General features: G+C 43.0%; 1 protein-coding gene across 1 annotated transcript in view; it reads right to left on the bottom strand.

Moving 5' to 3' along the window:
* LOC124031348 (ethanolamine kinase 1-like) overlaps window positions 1-22,962 on the bottom strand; it is a 38,675-nt gene extending 15,713 nt beyond the window's left edge. Inside the window, exons 1-5 of the mRNA XM_046342456.1 lie at window positions 22,463-22,962; window positions 7,526-7,663; window positions 7,177-7,298; window positions 4,705-4,845; window positions 1,868-2,010 (exon numbers count right to left, since the gene is read on the bottom strand). Of these exons, the coding sequence (XP_046198412.1) occupies window positions 1,868-2,010; window positions 4,705-4,845; window positions 7,177-7,298; window positions 7,526-7,663; window positions 22,463-22,666 (748 nt within the window). The 5' untranslated portion in view covers window positions 22,667-22,962. The remainder of the gene's footprint in view (window positions 1-1,867; window positions 2,011-4,704; window positions 4,846-7,176; window positions 7,299-7,525; window positions 7,664-22,462) is intronic.
* Window positions 22,963-23,405: the final 443 nt, after the last annotated feature.

Here is a 23,405-nt window from a genome sequence, read left to right as displayed (position 1 = left end):
AAGCTCTATCAGGTTGGATGGAGAGTGTTGCTGCACAGCTATTTTCATGTCTCTCCAGAGATGTTTGAGCGGGTTCAAGTCTGGGCTCTGGCTGGGCCACTCAAGGACATTCAGAGACTTGTCCCAAAGCCACTCCTGTGTTGTCTTGGCTGTGTGCTCAGGGTCATTGTCCTGTTGGAAGGTGAACCTTTGCCCCAGTCTGAGGTCCTGAGTTCTCTGGAGCAGGTTTTCATCAAAGATCTCTCTGTACTTTGCTCAGTTAATCTTTCCCTTGATACTGACTAGCCTCCCAGTAGGGGAGTAGGGTTTTTCTCCAGATGTGACGCTTGGTATTCAGGTCAAAGAGTTCAATCAGACCAGAGAATCTTTGCCTTTTGGCAAACTCCAAGCGGGCTGTCATGTGCCTTTTACTGAAGAGTGGCTTCGGTCTGGCCACTATCATAAAAGGCCTGATTGGTGGAGTGCTGCAGAGATGGGAGAACCTTCAAGAAGGACAACCATCTCCACAGAGGAACTCTGGAGCTCTGTCAAAGTGACAATCGGGTTCTTGGTCACCTCCCTGACCAAGGCCCTTCTCCCCCGATTGCTCAGTTTGGCTGGGCAGCCAGCTCTAGGAATAATCTTGGAGGTTGCAAACTTCTTCCATTTAAGAATGATGGAGGCCACTGTGTTCTTGGCGACCTTCAATGCTGCAAAAAAAAAAAAATTGGTACCCTTCCCCAGATCGGTGCCTCGACATAAACCTGTCTCGGGGCTCTAGGGACAATTCCTTCGACCTCATGGCTTGGTTTTTGCTCTGACATGCACTATCAACTGTGGGACCTTATATAGACAGGTGTGTGCCTTTTCATTTGATTGGTCATGATTTGTATTTACCACAGGTGGACTCCAATCAAGTTGTAGAAATCTCAAGGATGATGAGTGGAAACAGGATGAAGCTTAGTTCAATTTAGAGTCTCATAGCAAAGGGTCTGAATACTCATGTTAATAAGGTAATTTTTTAATGATACATTAGCTAAAATGTCTAAAAACCTGTTTTTTCTTTGTCATTATGGGATATTGTGTGTAGATTGATGAGGAAAAAACTATTTAATCAATTTTAGAATAAGGCTGTAACGTAACAAAATGTGGAAAAAGCCAAGGGGTGTGAAAACTTTCCGAATGCACTGTAAAACAGTCAGAATGGAGAAAGATCCATGTAAATCCCTTAGAATGTATGTATTGCCACCCTAGCCTCATGCACTACTCAATTTGCAAATTTAGAATGTATTATTCAAAAACAAAACTGTCAAATACTGTCAAAAATGATAAAAATACAGTGATAGAGGTCCTTGACCTTGACTGGATGATGTTCTAACGTTGCTGTAACCAACTCACCCTCTTTGCTGTTGTGGATGATGTTCTAACGTTGCTGTAACCAACTCACCCTCTTTGCTGTTGTGGATGATGTTCTAACGATGCTGTAACCAACTCACCCTCTTTGCTGTTGTGGATGATGTTCTAACGTTGCTGTAACCAACTCACCCTCTTTGCTGTTGTGGATGATGTTCTAACGATGCTGTAACCAACTCACCCTCTTTGCTGTTTTTGATGATGTTTTAACGATGCTGTAACCAACTCACCCTCTTTGCTGTTTTTGATGATGTTTTAACGATGCTGTAACCAACTCACCCTCTTTGCTGTTGTGGATGATGTTCTAATGATGCTGTAACCAACTCACCCTCTTTGCTGTTTTTGATGATGTTTTAACGATGCTGTAACCAACTCACCCTCTTTGCTGTTGTGGATGATGTTCTAACGTTGCTGTAACCAACTCACCCTCTTTGCTGTTGTGGATGATGTTCTAACGTTGCTGTAACCAACTCACCCTCTTTGCTGTTGTGGATGATGTTCTTGCAGAGCAGGTCGTTGTGACAGAGCACCACAGGAGAGCCCAGCTTTGACAAGTGCTCCTTCATCCACACCATCTCCTGCTCCAACACTGCCTGGCTGGGCACCTCCTGCTGGATCCTAGAGAGGGGTGGTGGGGGGAGTCCACATTTTCAGACTAACATCAGTGACTCCGTTTCCTCCCTGTGACTGTTGTCGAGGACACCATGTTCATTGTTAAATAAAAACAACAGTAAGTTGGCCCTATTTAGAGTGACTGAAATAGCTTTGCCAAGTTTTCAAAGTGTATACAGTGTTGTTGGACCAACAGAGCATGGGACTTTGTAGAATGAACAAAAACAGACACACACTAGTCTCTCTCAAAAGGGTAGAGTTTCAAATCAGACAGGGAGTGCAGCCAACTAATACAATTGTAGCCAGAGGTGCATACATCCCAATTTTGCACATCAGCACCATTCTCTCACTCCTTGCGGGTTGTCTTACATAAATGAGCCTGCTGCTGAGGAGAGAGTGAGAGAGAGAGAGAGAGAGCAAGAGAGGAGCGTTGAGCTACTGTTGATTGTGAAGATGGAGGCCTTTTCACAGACGTAAAATTAAAGTTAGAGTATGCCTATCGTGAAAAGTCTAGAAGGGGAATCTCCCCCGTATGGACAAGTTTCAATATTGTAGTGAACTAAGATAACAAGAATGTTGGCGCAGCAAAATGCAAGCTAGTGTGCAACTCGCTATTCAGGTACAGTAGGATGCAATTTCTTTACTTTATAAAATGTTTTCATAGAGTAATAATAATGCTAAAACAAATTATAACTATAATTGTAGGCCTTCATTGTGATAACTATCATTGTATTAATCTAAACCAGTTCTTTAAATATGCTAAATGTGTTTTTTCCCCCCATTCTGTTTAAAGATTTATTGGCTAAATTAAGTTCGACCTGTCTTTTTGATTGTGTGCTCTGTATTTAGATTAAGATCGGTATATAAGTAAGCCGGTTGTAAAATAAATATAATTAGCCTATTGCTGTCATTTTTTGGGTGCATTAAGCACTAGCCCTTTTAGTAATTGCTGCAATATAGCCTGTTCAATATTGTGAAGGTTTAAACTAGTTCGCAAGTGTTTTGTTTCATTTTGTTGAGCCATTTTCTTTGGCCCAAGTTCCCAACTGTAATGTGTTTGCCGCAATACAATATCCTGCTCGTATTTTCCCTATAAACTATGGCTTGATTTACTTTTACTATTACCCTGGCTATAAGCCTATTATGTTGCAGGCATATGATATGAAGGCAGTTCTTGGCATACCAGTGTTACTCCTATAATCTAACGTTATAAAAAAAAATGTTTTATAGATAACATATTACCCTCCTTCCGTACGCCTGTATCGCGATCTCTCTCACTGGGGCTGAGCCTAAGCTTAAATATACACACACATTTTTTGGAATCAATATCATACAGAGAGTGCCTAAGCCTACAGGCCTATGAATGCAATGCCCTGATGCATTTAGTGCTCAAATCTCCAACAGCTGAACCATGAGGTGGACAATTATTGTTTTAGGAAAGTAAAAAACAAAAACGCTATAAAAGTTCTGCATATGCTACACATCGAAACACAAGAAAAGTGTTTTTGTAATTTGTTATAGGCTGTTTTCAAGGACAGGTAAATGTGGCTCATTTGGCAAATATCCCTGGTTTATTGATGGCGCTGGCTGCGTGGGTGGACATCCTAATGGGTAATGCACCCAATCCATATGGATGACCGGTACATTTCTCAAATGTCCGATAAATTCAAATCTTCCCGGTCACTTTTCCGGCGCCATTTTTTCTTATCATAAACCTTGGTGTGTATGTGTGTACTGTCTGTGTGTTTGCGTGAGAGTAAGAGAGAGTAAGGTAATTTGTGTGTACTGTATTCACCCTGAGAGTGCCCAGAGGAGCAGTGCTGAGAGGAAAGGGATCATTCCAAGGGTGATTGTCTCGGCCAATCGAGCGACCACTCTCCTGTGGTAATGGGCTTAAAGGGCTAATCCAGAGTTAGCCTGAAGAGGCAGAGTAGAAAGGAAGGGGGAGGACTGACCGACTCCCACTGTGTTAACTCTCTATCCCGGGATTCCCACTTCTAACTTTCTTCCATTAGTAGTACAGCAATAGTTACTACTATTGGGAATATTCCCTACGACTAGTAACCAACCACCAAGTGATACTACTGCTGCTTCTCCCTATAGCCTATCCCCACTGAGGACCATTTGCACCCAGGCCACTGCTCTCTTACGGAGCTCCCAGTTTCCAAGAGTTTCACCCAGCTCTCTCCTCCCTGCCTGCCCAGGATCTCTGCTGTTGGCTGGGTATAGGAGCAAGTTGTGCAACCAGCACCCACCCTCAAGAAGGCAGAAGCCTTCTCTTTGCTGGGCACAGTTGTTGAGTCTACGTTTGTGTGAGTGTGACTGTGTGTACAGTGGTGGCAGGATAGCTGAATGACACAGTGTGCTACATTACCCAGGCATTCTAGGAAGGCTGATAAACTGTAAGTGGTATGCAAACATCTGATATCCCAATGCATGCCTCTGGCTCCCTAATCCACATCTACCCTGCACTGTAGTTATGATAACACTTATATAAGAGCCTGTATAGAGGACTTAATAACCATGGGAATAAAGCGTAATCCTCCCAGACGACTGAGTATGTATGAACAATAAACCAGGTTATGAAAAGACCCTTCTGAGTAAGAGGGGTCAAAGTGTGTCTGAGCCAGTTTCTTTAGCCTCTGTGTTTTCAGGTTACCTGGTGTGGTGTGTGTGTGTCTCGTTTCAGTGTCCTCTTACCTGGTGTTGGAGGCTTGGTCGGTGAACTCTGTAGCGACCAGAGAGAAATATTTCCTCATCTTAATCCACAGATTGGGTTTGGGGATGCAGCCGTTGTGTGCATGGATCGCATGGATATGAGCCATCTCCCTGGATATCAGTCTAAGGAGGAAGATACACATTAGACACTATATCACACACTACTTAATACAGTATATCAGTACTCACCTTTCATGCAAACATGTTTGTTCTGATGAATTAAATAAAATACAATGTGCTCATCCAAAATTACTCATATCCACTACAAACCGTTGAGTCCTGGATCCTTCTCTGATAATGTATTAACTTGACTGCTTGACCTCTAATTCTAGTTCCATGGTGATAACAGGGTTTAGGACCGTCTTGAGACTCAGTCTCTCTGGATTCATCAGTAGTCTACTATGGTATACAGTCGTGGCCAAAGGTTTTGAGAATGACACGAATATTAATTTTCACAAAGTCTGCTGCCTCAGTTTCTATGATGACAATTTGCATATACTCCAGAATGTTATGAAGAGTGGTCAGATTAATTTAAATTAATTGCAAAGTCCCTCTTTGCCATGCAAATGAACCGAATCCCCCCAAAATATTTCCGCTGCATTTCAGCCCTGCCACAAACGGACCAGCTGACATCATGTCAGTGATTCTCTCGTTAACACAGGTGTGAGTGTTGACGAGGACAAGGGTGGAGATCACTCTGTCATGCTGATTGAGTTCAAATAACAGACTGGAAGCTTCAAAAGGAGGGTGGTGCTTGGAGTCATTGTTCTTCCTCTGTCAACCATGGTTACCTGCAAGGAAACATGTGCAGTCATCATTGCTTTGCACAAAAAGGGCTTCACAGGCAAGGATATTGCTGCCAGTAAGATTGCACCTTAATCAATCATTTATCGGATCATCAAGAACTTCATGGAGAGCGGTTCAATTGTTGTGAAGAAGGCTTCAGGGCGCCCAAGAAAGTCCAGCAAGCGCCAGGACCGTCTCCTAAAGTTGATTCAGCTGCGGGATCGGGGCACCACCAGTACAGAGCTTGCTCAGGAATGGCAGCAGGCAGGTGTGAGTGCATCTGCACGCACAGTGAGGCAGAGAATTTGAGGATGGCCTGGTGTCAAGAAGGGAAGCAAAGAAGCCACTTCTCTCCAGGGAAAAGATCAGGGACAGATTGAGATTCTGCAAAAGGTACAGGGTTTGGACTGCTGAGGACTGGGGTAAAGTAATTTCCTCTGATGAATCCCCTTTCCGATTGTTTGGGGCATCCGTAAAAAAAGCTTGTCCGGAGAAGACAAGGTCAGCGCTACCATCAGTCCTGTGTCATGCCAACAGTAAAGCATCCTGAGACCATTCATGTGTGGGGTTGCTTCTAAGCCAAGGGAGTGGGCTCAATCACAATGTTGCCTAAAAACACAGTCATGAATAAAGAATGGTACCAACACATCCTCCGAGAGCAACTTCTCCCATCCATCCAGGAACAGTTGTGACTAACAATGCCTTTTCCAGCATGATAGAGCACCTTGCCATAAGGCAAAAGTGATAGCAAAGTGGCCCGGAGAACAAAACATTGATATTTTGGGTCCATGGCCAGGAAACTCCCCAGACCTCTATCCCATTGAGAACGTTTGGTCAATCCTCAAGAGGCGGGTGGACAAACAAAAACCCACAAATTCTGACAAACTCCAATCATTGATTATGCAAGAATGGGCTGCCATCAGTCAGGATGTGGCCCAGAAGTTAATTGACCTCATGCCAGGGTGGATTGCTGAGGTCTTGAAAAAGGGACTAAACTGCAAATATTGACTCTTTGCATCAACTTCATGTAACCGTCAATAAAAGCCGTTGACACTTATGAAATGCTTGTAATTATACTTCAGTATTCCATAGTAACATCTGACAAAAATATCTAAAGACACTGAAGCAGCAACCTTTGTGGAAATTAATATGTGTGTCACTCAAAACGTTTGGCCACGACTGTAGACACTTACACAGATCTGGCTGTAGTATGCTTATCAAAGGCTGGCTTGCTACAGTTTGTTAGCTCAGGACTGTCTGTAAACAAAGTCATGACGGTAACATCTCACTCAAACTAACCCATAAACCCAGCAGAACAGACAGTGTGACCATGGATGAAAAACATGTATCACACTAACTCAAGGTTAGAGCATTGAAGATGCTCTCCTATACTGGTTTCCTGAAAAGAGCTGGAGAGAGAAAGGACATGAATGAGCAGTACACAGTCGTGTGTACTATACACTCCTGCAGGATTTTGAGGGTGTTGAAATTGAGGGTGTACAAATCAAATCCTGCCTTACCTGCAGGCTAGACAGATATCAGGATCAGCTTGAAGAGGATTTTCGAATAACATTGTCCCCCATCCGTTTAAGAGGCACCTCCACACCTCACCTATACCATCACACCTGAGTAGGGAGGGGTCCCTGTTGGACTGCACCATGTTCTCACCTGAGTATGGTTGGATCCCTGACGTCCTGTGTTCCGAGGGCGTCCCCCTGCATAAACTCGTAGCAAAGACCATTCTGGAAGGTGCAGTAGAGCCGCGGCGCGCAGCCGTTAGCATGCAGCACCTAGGAACACACAAATTATTAGACACAGGTGGCCTAAGACAGACCAGGAAATAGCCTTAACAAGGGTCCATGCACAGGGAGTTGAACTTAGCTACCAGTGTAGATGCACTTCCTGAAGAATCTGGTGTTTGATTTACATAGATGTCCTCTAGTGAAGCACCTGAAAGCTCTGAAGTGTCAAGTGTGTGAACTGTGAAGGGTGTGTGTTAGAGAACGTGTGTACGCACCTGGAAGCTCTTGAGCTCGTTGTCTCGGTCGACAATCAGCTCCGTCTTGTTCCCATACACACGTACCAGAACCACGTCTTCTGGACTCGCCTCCACATAACAACCAACCAGCTTATTAGTGGTCCCATCAGTGAAGAGCTGTGAGAGGAAGAAGGGGAGACAGAGGGTTTAATACAGAATTTAAAAAAGAATAAAAAAACATTTAAAAAGAAAAATCACCAGTGAAGGTCTGGAAAGAGAGACTGGGAGGGAGAGATTCTGGGAGAATTTCAATTGGATACTCCTCATGTCCTCAAAACCCATTGGATATGAAAGGACACAAGGAGTATGCAATTGAGATTATCCCAACGTTAATTGGGTTTACTCTAGTTTACTGTCACTAGATAATGAGGCTCAAGCCAGTCCTTGTCAGGAATCATATCAGAAAGCATAGGCCTAGATGACCATGAGAAGGTTAAGTCAGAACAGTGAATTCCTAAAAGAAGGTCCGACTTTCTCCTGAGCTGAGATAGCAGAAACAGTAGGTCATGTCCATGTAAAAGGACCCATGAGCATCAACATGTGAAGTTTGTCGGAGTATATCAAATTTGGTGTCAAATGAGCTCAGAGTCTATATTTTGGGGAAATGAAGGTATATGTTTCTCAACCATTTTTCATCCTAATAATAATAATAATAATAATAGTTATTATTAGGAATAAGCAAAGGCTTTGATTTCTGGTTACACAGATCGCAGAAGGGTCTTAAAAACACCTACTAGATAAAGTCTTAAAATATTAGAAATACATAAAAATACAATGTTGAAGGCCCCTGCCAAGTAATATCAAAAATGTATATTTAGTTGTGCAGAAATGATTTGCCTTTGTTACCAAAACCCACACAGCTTTCAGATATTTTATTTTTCTCTCCCTCATGGAGGGAGGATTATGAAAGTTCACAGAAGTAACAAGTTAAGGTCGATATACCAATTAGTTAGTTTTTACTGATAATAATTCATACACAAAAGTATTAAGTGATTAAAAACACGTCACACATACCAAAATTGATAACAGAAACTAGGTTTCCATTCAATTGGCAACAGATCGATGCGAATTCAAGAATCCGGACAAAGATGATATGTGCATTTTCCCACTAATGGCGTTTCCACCAAATTGACTTTTTGCGGATACATTTTTTTTTAAATGCGTGATAACCTAGTACACACAAAATGTACTTTTCCACTTACATTTTCATGTACCAAATCAAAATTCTAAAGTACAATATGTTTCCATGGCATTTTTTTGCAGGTAGGCTGTGAGGGTATAGTCTACATGGTGAGGTTATTATGGAGCTCACCGATCCAGTCCAGGTAGGCCGTGTGGTTATAGTCTACAAGAGGTTATTATGGAGCTCACAGATACAATACAGGTAGGCTGTGAGGGTATAGTCTACATGTGGTTATTATGGAGCTCACAGATCCAGTGCAGGTAGGCTGTGAGGGTATAGTCTACATGAGGTTATTATGGAGATCACAGATCCAGTCCAGGTAGGCCGTGTGGTTATAGTCTACAAGAGGTTATTATGGAGCTCACAGATCCAATACAGGTAGGCTGTGAGGGTATAGTCTACATGAGGTTATTATGGAGCTCACAGATCCAGTGCAGGTAGGCTGTGAGGGTATAGTCTACATGAGGTTATTATGGAGCTCACAGATCCAGTGCAGGTAGGCTGATGGTATAGTCTACATGGTGAGGTTATTATGGAGCTCACAGATACAATGCAGGTAGGCTGTGAGGGTATAGTCTACATGGTGAGGTTATTATGGAGCTCACAGATACAATGCAGGTAGGCTGTGAGGGTATAGTCTACATGGTGAGGTTATTATGGAGCTCACAGATCCAGTGCAGGTAGGCTGTGAGGGTATAGTCTATATGAGGTTATTATGGAGCTCACAGATCCAGTGCAGGTAGGCTGTGAGGGTATAGCCTACATGAGGTTATTATGGAGCTCACAGATACAGTACAAGTAGGATGTGAGGGTATAGTCTACATGAGGTTATTATGGAGCTCACAGATCCAGTCCAGGTAGGCCGTGTGGTTAGTCTACAAGAGGTTATTATGGAGCTCACAGATACAATACAGGTAGGCTGTGTGGTTAGTCTACATGAGGTTATTATGGAGCTCACAGATCCAGTGCAGGTAGGCTGATGGTATAGTCTACATGGTGAGGTTATTATGGAGCTCACAGATTCAGTGCAGGTAGGCTGATGGTATAGTCTACATGGTGAGGTTATTATGGAGCTCACAGATTCAGTGCAGGTAGGCTGTGAGGGTAGTCTACATGGTGAGGTTATTATGGAGCTCACAGATACAGTGCAGGTAGGCTGTGAGGGTAGGGTGAGGTTATTATGGAGCTCACAGATACAGTGCAGGTAGGCTGTGAGGGTAGTCTACATGGTGAGGTTATTATGGAGCTCACAGATCCAGTGCAGGTAGGCTGTGAGGGTATAGTCTACAAGAGGTTATTATGGAGCTCACAGATCATGTGAGGGTAGTCTACATGAGGTTATTATGGAGCTCACAGATCCAATACAGGTAGGCTGTGAGGGTATAGTCTACATGAGGTTATTATGGAGCTCACAGATCCAGTGCAGGTAGGCTGTGAGGGTATAGTCTACATGAGGTTATTATGGAGCTCACAGATCCAGTGCAGGTAGGCTGTGAGGGTATAGTCTACAAGAGGTTATTATGGAGCTCACAGATACAATACAGGTAGGCTGTGAGGGTATAGTCTACATGAGGTTATTATGGAGCTCACAGATCCAGTGCAGGTAGGCTGTGAGGGTAGTCTACATGGTGAGGTTATTATGGAGCTCACAGATCCAGTGCAGGTAGGCTGATGTCTACAAGTTATATGGAGCTCTACATGGTGGCTGTGAGGTTAGGTTATTATGGAGCTCACAGATACAGTGCAGGTAGGCTGTGAGGGTATAGTCTACATGGTGAGGTTATTATGGAGCTCACAGATCCAGTGCAGGTAGGCTGTGAGGGTTAGTCTCCATGGTGGCTGTGAGGTATAGTCTACATGAGGTTATTATGGAGCTCACAGATCCAGTGCAGGTAGGCTGATGGTATAGTCTACATGGTGAGGTTATTATGGAGCTCACAGATCCAGTGCAGGTAGGCTGTGAGGGTAGTCTACATGGTGAGGTTATTATGGAGCTCACAGATACAGTGCAGGTAGGCTGTGAGGGTAGTCTACATGGTGAGGTTATTATGGAGCTCACAGATACAGTGCAGGTAGGCTGTGAGGGTAGTCTACATGGTGAGGTTATTATGGAGCTCACAGATACAGTGCAGGTAGGCTGTGAGGGTAGTCTACATGGTGAGGTTATTATGGAGCTCACAGATACAGTGCAGGTAGGCCGTGTGGTTATAGTCTACATGAGGTTATTATGGAGCTCACAGATACAGTGCAGGTAGGCTGTGAGGGTAGTCTACATGGTGAGGTTATTATGGAGCTCACAGATACAGTGCAGGTAGGCTGTGAGGGTAGTCTACATGGTGAGGTTATTATGGAACTCACCGATATCCAGTGCAGGTAGGCTGTGAGGTTATAGTCTACATGAGGTTATTATGGAGCTCACAGATCCAGTGCAGGTAGGCTGTGAGGTTATAGTCTACATGAGGTTATTATGGAGAAGAGCGAGAATATTTATTCGTCAAACATCGATCATGTCAAAAGGAATAAGACCCTCAAATTATTGGAAAGGAGCACCAAGATCACAGTGCACTTTCACCACCCTGTGAAGTTCATCATAACTTATTTAATTCCCAAAATTACTTCGATATGATGGTTATTATATTAATATTTGTGCGTAAAGGCAAACAAGCAAATGATGTGTTGGCATTTGTAAAATTGTACCAAAACTTCATGTTTCCATGACAGCTGTCGTGTTTTTATTCATTTTATTTATAAAAGGTATGAGTTTACTTGCATAAAACCTGAGGATAGAAACCTGGTTAGTGACCGAAAAATCAGTAACAGAATGACTGCAATTCAATTGGCCACAATGGGAAATCATAGGTGTCACAAGTTTCATTACTAATACAGTATGTACAGAACACACATGGTATACACCGTCCAATGACATGCTTACTTGCAGGTTCCTTCTCGACAGTATGTAAACGGAGTTGAGAGGCTGGACCCTCCAGGTCCATTCCAACCACTCTGCTAAAAACAGCTTCGCTCCATTCATTTAAAAATAAAATCCCAATTTAACAAACAACCATCTATTTTTGTGACTTCCTGGACCTACCATTTGGTTTTGAAGTATTGAAACCAAACGAGTGGGCTCCCGAGTGGCGCAACGGTCTAAGGCACTGCGTCTCAGGGCAAAAGGCATCACTACAAATCCAGGCTGTACCACATCCGGCCGTTGGGAGTCCCATAGGGCGGCACACAATTGGCCCAGCGTTGTCCTGGTTTGGCCGGGGTAGGCTGTCAATGTAAATAAGAATTTGTTCTTAACTGACTTGCCTAGTTAAATAAAGGTTACATAAAAGTATTTCAATAAACATGAAAAGGTGAATGCAAGACATGCACATCCTTTCAAATATGCTACATGTCATATTGAACAGCATATAAACACTAAATAGGTCAGAAGCCAGACAGGGAGCCTAAGGAATGAAAAGGAATTATTTAGGCCATATTACTTCAAGGCTATAGCCTACAAAGAAATAAGTTGTGAAGCATTTGCGAGTGCGACAATAAGCTGGTAGGGACATGAAGCTCTCAGCATTTAAACATATTTTTGGTATTAAATCATTATAGTCTATACATTTCAAATATAGGATGTGACTTACACAGAATTAAATACAAATTAAAATGAAAAATTACTTTGAGCCTTTGAATTTATTTTTAGAATACATTTTTAGAAACAGGAGTTTGGCCAGTTTTGTCTTCAGGCTAATGTGATGGTGTCTGGAGAGCAGGTCAGCAGTGGAGAATATCCTCTCTACACTTGCAGAGCCACTGGGGATGCTAAACACCCTTTTGGCCACTCTTGCCAGGCTGGGCAGAGATGCAGAGTTTACATTTATTTTTATTTTTTTATAGTTAGGCCTAATGGATTTTAGGCAAAATAACCCAATCGAAACAGAAAGCTGCTTGAAAGGATGCACATAACTCTGCAATGTTGTATTGGAGAGTCTGTCTTAAAATAATTTCACACATACAGTCTGCGCCTGTATTTCGTTTTCATGTTCGTGAGGACGAGAATCCACTCTCACATAGGTATGTGTTTTTAAAGGCATCAGTGTCTTAACAGTGAGATTTTCCAAGGCAGGATACTCTGAGCACAGCCCAATCCAGAAATCTGGCAGTGGCTTCTGATTAAATTCAATTTTCACAGAACCACTTGTTGCAATTTCAATGAGGCTCTCTTGTTCAGATATCGGGTAAGTGGACTGGAGGCAGGGCACAAAAGGGATAACGAATCCAGTTGTTTGGGTCACCCGTTTGGGGAAAGTACCTACGTACCTCACTCAGGTGCTTCGCAAAACCACATTTGACATTGTCATAAACTTGAGTTCATTTGCACACAAAAATAATAATAAAATGGAAAGACCTGTGTGTTGTCCTTGTAAATGCAGACAGAGAAGAGCTCCAACTTCTTAACCATAGTCTCAATTTTTTCCAGCACATTGAATATACACTGCTCAAAAAAAATAAAGGGAACACTAAAATAACACATCCTAGATCTGAATGAAATATTCTTATTAAACAGTTCTTTACATTGTTGTCAGCACATTCAACTAAATCAAAATTAGCAATGGAAATCAAATTTATCAACCCATGGAGGTCTGGATTTGGAGTCACACTCAAAATTAAAGTGAAAAACCACACTACAGGCTGATGTAAGTCAAAATGAGGCTCAGTAGTGTGTGTGTGTGGCCTCCACGTGCCTGTATGACAACGCCTTGGCATGCTCCTGATGAGGCCAACTTGGCCAACTCCTGGACAGTCTGTGGTGCAACGTGGCGTTGGTGGATGGAGCGAGACATGATGTCCCAGATGTGCTCAATTGGATTCAGGTCTGGGGAACGGTAGGGCCAGTCCATGGCATCAATGCCTTCCTCTTGCAGAAACTGCTGAGACACTCCAGCCACATGAGGTCTAGCATTGTCTTGCATTAGGAGGAACCCAGGGCCAACCGCACCAGTATATGGTCTCACAAGGGGTCTGAGGATCTCATCTCGGCACCTAATGGCAGTCAGGCTACCTCTGGCGAGCACATGTAGGGCTGTGCGGCCCCCCAAAGAAATGCCACCCCAAACCATGACTGACCCACCGCCAAACCGGTCATGCTGGAGGATGTTGCAGGCAGCAGAACGTTCTCCACGGAATCTCCAGCCTGTCACGTCTGTCACATGCTCAGTGTGAACCTGCTTTCATCTGTGAAGAGCACAGGGCGCCAGTGGCAAATTTTCCAATCTTGGTGTTCTCTGGCAAATGCCAAACGTCCTGCACGGTGTTGGGCCCTCATACCACTCTCATGGAGTCTGTTTCTGACCGTTTGAGCAGAAAAATGCACATTTGTGGCCTGCTGGAGGTCATTTTCCAGGACTCTGGCAGTGCTCCTCCTGCTCCTCCTTGCACAAAGTCTGAGGTAGCGGCCCTGCTGCTGGGTTGTTGGCCTCCTATGGCCTCCTTCACGTCTCCTGATGTACTGGCCTGTCTCCTGGTAGCACCTCCATACTCTGGACACTACGCTGACAGACACAGCAAACCTTCTTGCCACAGCTCGCATTGATGTGCCATCTTGGATGAGCTGCACTACCTGAGCCACTTGTGTGGGTTGTCTTCTCAGTCTCATGCTACCACCAGAGTGAAAGCACCGCCAGCATTCAAAAGTGACCAAAACATCAAGGAAGTATAGGAACTGAGAAGTGGTCTGTGGTTACCACCTGCAGAACTACTCCTTTATTGGGGGTGTCTTGCTAATTGCCTATCATTTCCACCTGTTGTCTATTCCATTTGCACAACAGCATGTGAAATTGATTGTCAATCAGTGTTGCTTCCTAAGTGGACAGTTTGATTTCACAGAAGTGTGATTGACTTGGAGTTACATTGTGTTTAAGTGTTGCCTTTATTTTTTTGAGTAGTGTAGTTGGAGTCCATGTAATCCTAGATTCAGATCATTCAGGCAAAAAAAAAACATCACCCAGATAGGCCAGTCGTGTGAGAAACTCGTCATCGTGCAAGCTGTCAGACAAGTGAAAATGTTCAGTAAAGAAAACTTTAAGCTAGTCTCTCAATTAAAAAAAACGTGTCAATACTTTGCCCCTTGATAACCAGCGCACTTCTGTATGTTGTAAAAGCGTTACATGGTCGCTGGCCATATCATTGCATAGTGCAGAAAATACACAAAGAGTTCAGGGGCCTTGCTTTATCAAAGTTAACCATTTTCACAATGGTGTCCAAAACGTCTTTCAAGCTGTCAGGCCTTCCTTTGGCAGCAAAAGCCTCTCGGTGGATGCTGCAGTGTACCCAAGTGGCATCGGGAGCAACTGCTTGCACACGCGTTACCACTCCACTGTGTCTCCCTGTTATGGCTTTTGCGCCATCAGTACAGATATCAACATGAGCAGCAGCTACGTTTGGCTACATACAAACCGTTAGTGGAATTCCCAGAGAGAGTAACAGTTAATGTGATTGGATGTTATTTATTTGACTATGCTACCTGTATTTGACATTGTGTTTATTATTTAGCTCAACACTAGATTGTTTAATGTTATTTGTGGCAGTGAAACGAGGCTACTCAGGCGAGAAAAAAACCTAGTCCAATTTTTTTTTTTTTTTTTTTTAATGCAAATCACATTTTTATTTGGTGTACCCCCGAAGGCATTGTGTGTGTACCCCCCAGTTTGGGAATACCTGGTATAGATAATAGAACAAAAACGAATTACATTTTTAAGAGATGTGATTTTTAGTTTATAAATACTTTGCTACAATGGCACATGTAGTTATATGCCCACCTCGTTCCTTTCTTTTGGCATCTCCATGTAATAAGTAGGGATGCACCGATATGACATTTTTGTCCAATACCAAAAATGTTTGTGAGCTTAAGCATTCTCATACAATCAAATAGTTACACGGACACAGCTGTCTAAGACACTGCATCTTAGTGCAAGAGGCGTCACTACAGTCCCTGGTTCGAATCCAGGCTGTATCACATCCGGCCGTGATTGGGAGTCCCATAGGGCAGCACACAATTGGCCCAGCGTCATCCGGGTTTGGCCGGAGTATGCAGTCATTCACATAGTTAAATGAAGGTTACACATAAATACCACAAAAAGTTATTTTGTCATTTACATATGTCCCCATCACCAGTAAAACATAATCAAAACATATCTTTCACTTACTTGCTGTGCTGTTTCATTGTTCATTTGTTTCATTCTCAAACAGGATTTCATCATGCATGTCAAGTAGTGAAGTTTCAGCTGTCTGTCCGTGACCGCTCTTCCTCGGCGTGCAGTCACTGTGCCCGTTTCCATCTTGTCCAGCTGTGTACGTAACATTTCACGTAAACCCTGTTTGTCTGCATCGAAGTAGCGGTCCTTGTACCTAGCATCGAGCAGGGTGGCAACACAGTAAAGAGGCTCAGAGAATGCCACCGAATCGCTTGTTCACAGCCGAGTAATTTTGTAAGTTAACCCCACGGTCTGTGTCAGCAGTTTTGTTGAGCAGGCGTTTCAATGCCATGACAGGGTATCACGTCTGCTGCAGACCTAGTTGACCTTATTTCTCAAGTCAGTCGTTTGAATGGAGCTTGGAGTGTTCACGTTTCCATGTTTAAAACATGTTCTCAAATGCCATTGAAATGGCAGCAGCAGTATGAGAACCAGCACATTCTTGAGAATGAAATACGGCTTTCCACAGTACGAAATCCTTGTCGACCCACTGTGCTGTCATACTCAGCATGTTCATGGGGATGACGTCGCTGGTCCAAATGTCAGTAGTGAGGCTAATAGCAGTGATGTTCATGGATGCGAGTTTCAACACTACTGTGTCACTCCAGTAAGATAACATCTAAAAAATATTGTGTACCGGGGCTTGACCAGTCAGCGAAAGACAAAATCATCAACGGCAGAGCACAGTTGATTGTCAAGGGCAATGAACTTCATTATCTTGGCCTTAATGAATTTCGCCTTTGAGTTGTCTCGCTGAAATGTTCTTACTCTTTCAAATGAATGCTCGACTTCAACTTGTTTAGTTGTTGAAAGCGTGCTCTTAGTATTTTATTGCTTTTGTTCTGTGTAGCGCTGTATTTTTCATGGTGTCATTACGTCATCTTGACCTCATGGCTTGGTGTTTACTCTGGCATGCACTGTCAACTGTAAGACCTTATATAGACAGGTGTGTGCCTTTCCAAATCATGTCCAATCAATTGAATTTACCACAGGTGTACTCCAATCAAGTTGTAGAAACATCTCAAGGATGATCAATGAAAACAGGATGCACCTGAGCTCAATTTTGAATCATAGCTATACCTAAATAAGGTATGTTTTCTATTTTTCATACATTTGCTAAAAAAAATGTTTTTTAACTGTTTACGCTTTGTCATTATGTGGTATTGTGTGTAAATTGCTGAGGATTTAGATTTATTTAATCCATTTCAGAATAAAGCTGGAACGTAACAAAATGTGGAAAAAGTAAAGGGGTCTGAATACTTTCAGAAGGCACTGTATTCATCCTGCGCCTGCAACTTTTCATTCTGTCAGACTACCACCTGCTACCGCAAGAACTGGTCCTGAACCCAACAACAGTCCTGCAATGTTATTCTGCATGTGATGCAGGTCAATTGCCAGCCATGATCGCAGCAATTTTTAGCGCCCTATAGGCAATATATATACACTGGTCAAAAAAATAAAGGGAACACTTAAACAACACAATGTAACTCCAAGTCAATAACACTTCTGCGAAATCAAACTGTCCACTCAGGAAGCAACACTGATTGACAATAAATTGCACATGCTGTTGTGCAAATGGAATAGACAACAGGTGGAAATTATAGGCAATTAGCAAGACACCCCCAATAAAGGAGTGGTTCTGCAGGTGGGGACCACAGACCACTTCTCAGTTCCTATGCTCGTGCCCGTGCATAGGCTATAGCCTACTGTATTTAATTGAGACCGCAAGCACACCTGATCACGTGGAACCCCTTGCAATTGCCCAGTAACAGTATTCTGGGTTACACTGGAGCTTAACTACTGGGCCAAAGGGCAAGGGCTTTACAGGTAGGCTACTTGTTTAACTTCTCCCAGACAAGGAAGAAGGGTCATTTTATGTCATTTCAGCAAGCCATGCCACCCACCATCTCAGATTGTTCTGAAAACATTTCTGTAATTAGAAACAGAAGATAAGCATTCCAGAAACATTATTTTGTTGAAATAAAGAGAATACATTATATAGGATGAAACAATACTCCGAGCCGCAGCGCCATACTCCTTGTTAACTTCTTGGTGACAGGGGGCAGTATTTCCACATCCGGATGAAATGCATGCCCAAATTCAACAGCCTGCTACTCATCCCCAGAAGATAAGATATGCTTATTATTAGTAGATCTGAAGTATCTAAAACTGTTTGAATCATGTCTGTGAGTATAACAGAATTAATTTAGCAGGCAAAACCCCAAGGACAAACCATTCAGATTATTGTTGTCAATCTTTTCATTGGGAATCCAGATTTCTAAGGGACCTTCTTTCAGTTCCTATCGCTTCCACTGGATGTCAACAGTCTTCAGAAATTGGTTGAGGTTTTTCCTTTGTGTAATGAAGAAGTACGGCCATCTTGAACGAGGGTCACTTGAAGTGTACTGTTAGAGGAGCGTGGCCAGAAAGCATGCTACAGTTTGTTTTACTCCTGTATTGAAAACAGATCACCCAGTCTTCAATTTTATCGATTATTTACATTAAAAAAATACCTAGTTGTATTACAAAAGTAGTTTGAAATGTTTTGGCAAAGTTTACAGGTACCTTGAGATATTTTGTAGTCACGTTGCTCAAGTTGGAATCAGTGTTTTTCTGGATCAAATGCCTCAAATAAATGGACATTTTGCATATATATCTACGGTATTAATCAAACAAAAGGACCATTTGTGATGTTTATGGGACATATTGGAGTGCCAACAAAAGAAGCTCGTCAAAGGTAAGGCATGAACTATATTTTTATTTCTGTGTTTTGTGTCGCGCCTGCAGGGTTGAAATATGCTTTCTCTCTTTGTTTAAGGAGGTGCTATCCTCAGATAATAGCATCGATTGCTTTCGCCAAAAAGCCTTTTTGAAATCTGACATGTTGGCTGGATTCACAACAAGTGTAGCTTTAATTTGCTATCTTGCATGTGATTTAATAAAAGTTGGATTTTTATAGTAATTTCTTTGAATTTGGCGCTCTGGATAGTGTCCCACATATATCCCAGAGATGTTAAATAGAGAAGTGATACGATATACTTGTTGTTGGGGTGGGATTGGTGTTGAGGGGGTCTGTGGGTGGCTTTTGACAACTTCTTTGGATTCCTCAAGTCTGTCTCTTTGTTAGAAAAAAGTTTGGTTCAAATCGGATGTTCGGTACTATAATTATTGAATATTATATAAATCCTAGAAATTAAAATAGCCAATTTGGGTGCAATCAATTAGCGTAATGTCTCAAAGATCTAATTATATTTCGACAAAATAATTTTGCAGGAATGCTAATCTTCTCTAACAGAACACTGAGATTGTGGGTGTGGAAATCCTCTTTGTGCTTTTTGAGGTGGAATGGCCCAGCTGTTTGCATTATCAGTGACAGCCACATCATTCAATGATTACTGTTGGGGGAGAAAGTAACACATGGGAACCCATGGTCTGCATCTGTAGTCTCTAGTCAAGTGTGGCTTTCTTTTCTATTTTCCTTTCCTTTACAAACAGTTCACACCATTGAAATGCACCCAATAGCTAATAACTGACCATATTTATGTTCACTGGAATGTGGACAATCCCTGACTAGTGATTTGACAGCTAAACAGACCACAGAGAAACTAGCCTTATAGACACTGGCCCGCTCTCTGGCCACCCACCCCAACATAGCTGGCATTCCTGGCATGGTTGACTAGAGAGATGGGCACACTGGCACCATGTCAGGACCACACACACATACACTGCCTTTATGAATGAATTATTTATCTTGTGACAGTCTACACATACCCAGAACACAATGCACCACTAAAACCTGTGATCATCCTGCACCAGTGTGTGTGTGTGTGTGTGTGTTGCTCCACATGTCACAGGTAATAAAGCGCCAACACAAAGGAGGAAACTACTAACAAACATTCTACTTTTAGGTGACATGTTCTTTGAATGAGAACAAAATGTCTGCATATCTTAGTAGGCTATTACTTTATTGTCGCTAAGCTTAAAAGTGAAACAAAGTTTCTATCCATTGATGAGGCCATTTATCGAACATAAAAAAGTGACTAAATAGCTCTTGCATGCCCACATCAGAGTAAGGCAGAAGGCCACATGGCATTAACGTGTGATAATAAGCAGCTGTAAGCTCAAAGAATTGGAATGGGGTGTGACTGGGCTGTTGGCAGCATCTAGTGTTTTCAGGGATAGAGGGTTGGATGTTTGGGACTGGACTTGACACTAGATATTTACAGTAACTGAAAGCCCCCCGCCCCTTCATGTCCAGGTGGCTCAGTCAGGTCAGTTGTGTTCCAGTCTCTCTCTCCCCCCAGTTTCTCACTCTCCCAGTCTCCCTCCGTATACGTTGGACTCATTCTGCCTCCCTCCTCTCTCTGCCTCCTCCTCTCTCTCTCTCCTCCGTCTCGGTCTCCCTCCGTCTCTCTCTCCTCTCCTCTCTCTCTCTCCTCTCTCCATCTGTCCTCCAGCTCTCTCTCTCTCTCTCTCTCTCTCTCTCTCTCTCTCTCTCTCTCTCTCTCTCTCTCTCTCTCTCTCTCTCTCTCTCTCTCTCTCTCTCTCTCTCTCTCTCTCTCTCTCTCTCTCTCTCTCTCTCTCTCTCTCTCTCTCTCTCTCTCTCTCTCTCTCTCTCTCTCTATATATATATATATATAAGTCTCAGTCTCTCAATTTGTCCTCTCTCTTTCTCAGAGTTGGCATGTGCCCATGCCCGGGGGGGAAGCTGTATTGGGCTGTGCTGGCACAGGGCTGTGTGGGTAAAAAGGGACAAAGGCAGGCAGACAAAGCCTGTTTGGGTGGCTCCCATTGAGAAAAGCTGTGTCGGGCGGTCAACAGTGTCACGATCTCAGTTACAGGGCAAAAGGGGTGACCAGCCCAGATTAGGTTAGGCACACACACGTAAATATCCAGCGGGGACAGTCACATTCTGTCCTCAATGTACAAAACAACCCAGAATGACTGGAGAGTTAGATTTGTCAGCACTAGAAGAGGAGTGGGAAGTTACTCTCACTAGCAAGGCCCCAATGAAACCAGTGTGTCATGTATCATTAGTGTCATCATCATATCTCCAGCCAGGTCACCCATGATACAAGTCAGTATTCGACTTCATCCATGTCGGAGGACGTCAGGAGCTGACGTGGAAACCGGCCACTAGCGGCAACATTGAGTGCGGTTACCTTCAAGTAAGTTTAACTTGTGGACAGAGATGGCGGATGAGCTTAAGCATCTGCCTCTGATTCCAAAGGTCACAAATTCAAATCCAGCAATATATAAAAAATTTGACATGTTTATTTTAAGCCTAACTTTAACCCTTATATTAACCATTTGGAGTTCATGCCTAACTTTAGCCTTAAACACTTTGAAATTTGACGTTTGGAACAACTTGGAAATTTGACGTTATAAACATGGATGAACATCTAATTCTGACGTGAGACTTGGTAGCATATGTCATATATCTCACATGTCAACGCATTGCCATAAAACTGCTGACATTTGGGCAGGAGACAATCGTCACCCGATAGCAGGCCTACCTACTGCTTAGTGCCAATGAATAATGCATTTCCCCGAATGACTGACAGGAACCCTAAACATGGCAGGGTCAAAGTAATTCACACAAACATGGTAATAAATAGGCCTAGCTAAAGTGTATCAATGGACATCAATTCCCGTTTGTATGGAGATAAGAGTGAGGCGTGTTTGTGTGCCTATGCAGTTGGGGGTGAGTTGTGTCTTGTGTGAATTCAAAATTAGGTGTGTGTCTGGGGTCAGGAGTGAGGCAATTAGGATGGGGATATGAAGTGGTCATCAGACCATGGGTGACTCTCACAGGGTATTGTAATCCTCCAGACACACAGCGTTGCCACTGCCATGTCCATCTTATCTGAGTGGACAGCTTTCAAGGTGCCTGTATTTACAAGAAGCTATCAGGGCAGTGGAAAATGTAAATTAGATAGGGGCTTTGAGTTAATACATACAGCCAGGCTCTATTTCTGCTGTCTAATGTTAACGTCATCAATGCTGCCTGACCCTCACGTCATTGCCAGCTGGTCACTGACAAATACAGATTACTGGACACATTTCATCCACACACACTTTCTGTAACCACAGACAAAGGGGGTTAGTTATCAATAGCTATATTTGTTGTAACGGTCTCTTTTAAATACGTCACGTCTTGAAAGAGAGAGAGACATATGACATTTCTATCAATATATCTATGGAGCACTGAAGACTCACACGAAAATGTCTTATTCATTCGACATAAGAACCATCAAAGTGGTTAGTTAGTTAGCTACTACTACTCCCAGGGCGCAAACAAGCTAACGTTAGCTAGCTAACAACACTAACTTTCATCTCAGCTTGAATACCTAACTGCAAACTAAATGCACAAGGCGAGGAATATATCAAGGGACTGGTCTGATAGCTATGCTAACTTTAGCTAGCTAGCCAACTAGTGATGTTGGACCATTGGCGCATCATTCAGTGGAGAATTGTCAACCTTACCTTGGTCTTGACATGGTTCATGTCCCACGCTGGCCGAAGCTGCTTTATCAGCTTCATTGCTCCATCCGTTACATTATTTTCCTCCACGAAAATCGGGAATTTTCGAATTACCGGCGACCCAACAGGCACGTGTATCTCAGTCTCCATAATGTGGTTAATTTTCCGTTTCGAATAATTAACAGATATTTCTGGAATTCGGGACATAAAAAAAATAGCTAACAGTTGTTTTATGAACTGGTTGGTATAAACGGCTAACGTTGGTTAGCAAATGAGCTAGCTAAAACAGGGGCTTGTCCGTGTGAAAAGCAACGGCGCTGATGAAGAAGATGCAACTACCGGTGAGATCCTCTTCGGTTTTCTCAGGAGCCGGTCCGTCCACGACACGATTTCCTCCGACTTGGCACCGCCCTCGCGAAATCATCCGATGCTCGACACGCACACCGGTGGGCTCGGGGAATGACAACCAAAGATTTGTGTGACGACAGCACTCCAACCCGCGGACGGGGAGCACGCACACTTTTTAAGCCGAGTTTGTCCGAGTGGAGCCGAAGAGCACCAGAGAGTCTTCTTCAGCGCTATGGTTTCCAATCATATACAATGAGTCATTATTAAATAACACGAGGGGCAACATTTATAACCTTGAATGAGGACCTACTTTGGATCAGAAAGCCCTCACATGTCATTGTTTTTGCACAACATTTTAGACTTATTGAGTAGACACAGGCACTAGACATAATTTGGTGCGGGGCGCCCCCAATTTCATCCAGTGGGTGTCAGTGTTGTAATGCAAGAACCAGGCGATTACCAGTGCAAGCAATGTTATTGCATTCAATATACAATGGGGTCTGAAATTATTGACACCCTTAATAAAGATTTAGCAAATACTAAGCTAAATTATATGCCAAAAATTGGGAATTCATATTATTTTATACTAAAGCAATTG

This window comes from Oncorhynchus gorbuscha, linkage group LG03, assembly GCF_021184085.1.
Source record: "Oncorhynchus gorbuscha isolate QuinsamMale2020 ecotype Even-year linkage group LG03, OgorEven_v1.0, whole genome shotgun sequence".
Classification (NCBI taxonomy): Eukaryota; Metazoa; Chordata; class Actinopteri; order Salmoniformes; family Salmonidae; genus Oncorhynchus; species Oncorhynchus gorbuscha.
Note: the sequence above shows the minus strand (reverse complement) of the source record. Positions and strands in the feature narration are given on the sequence as shown.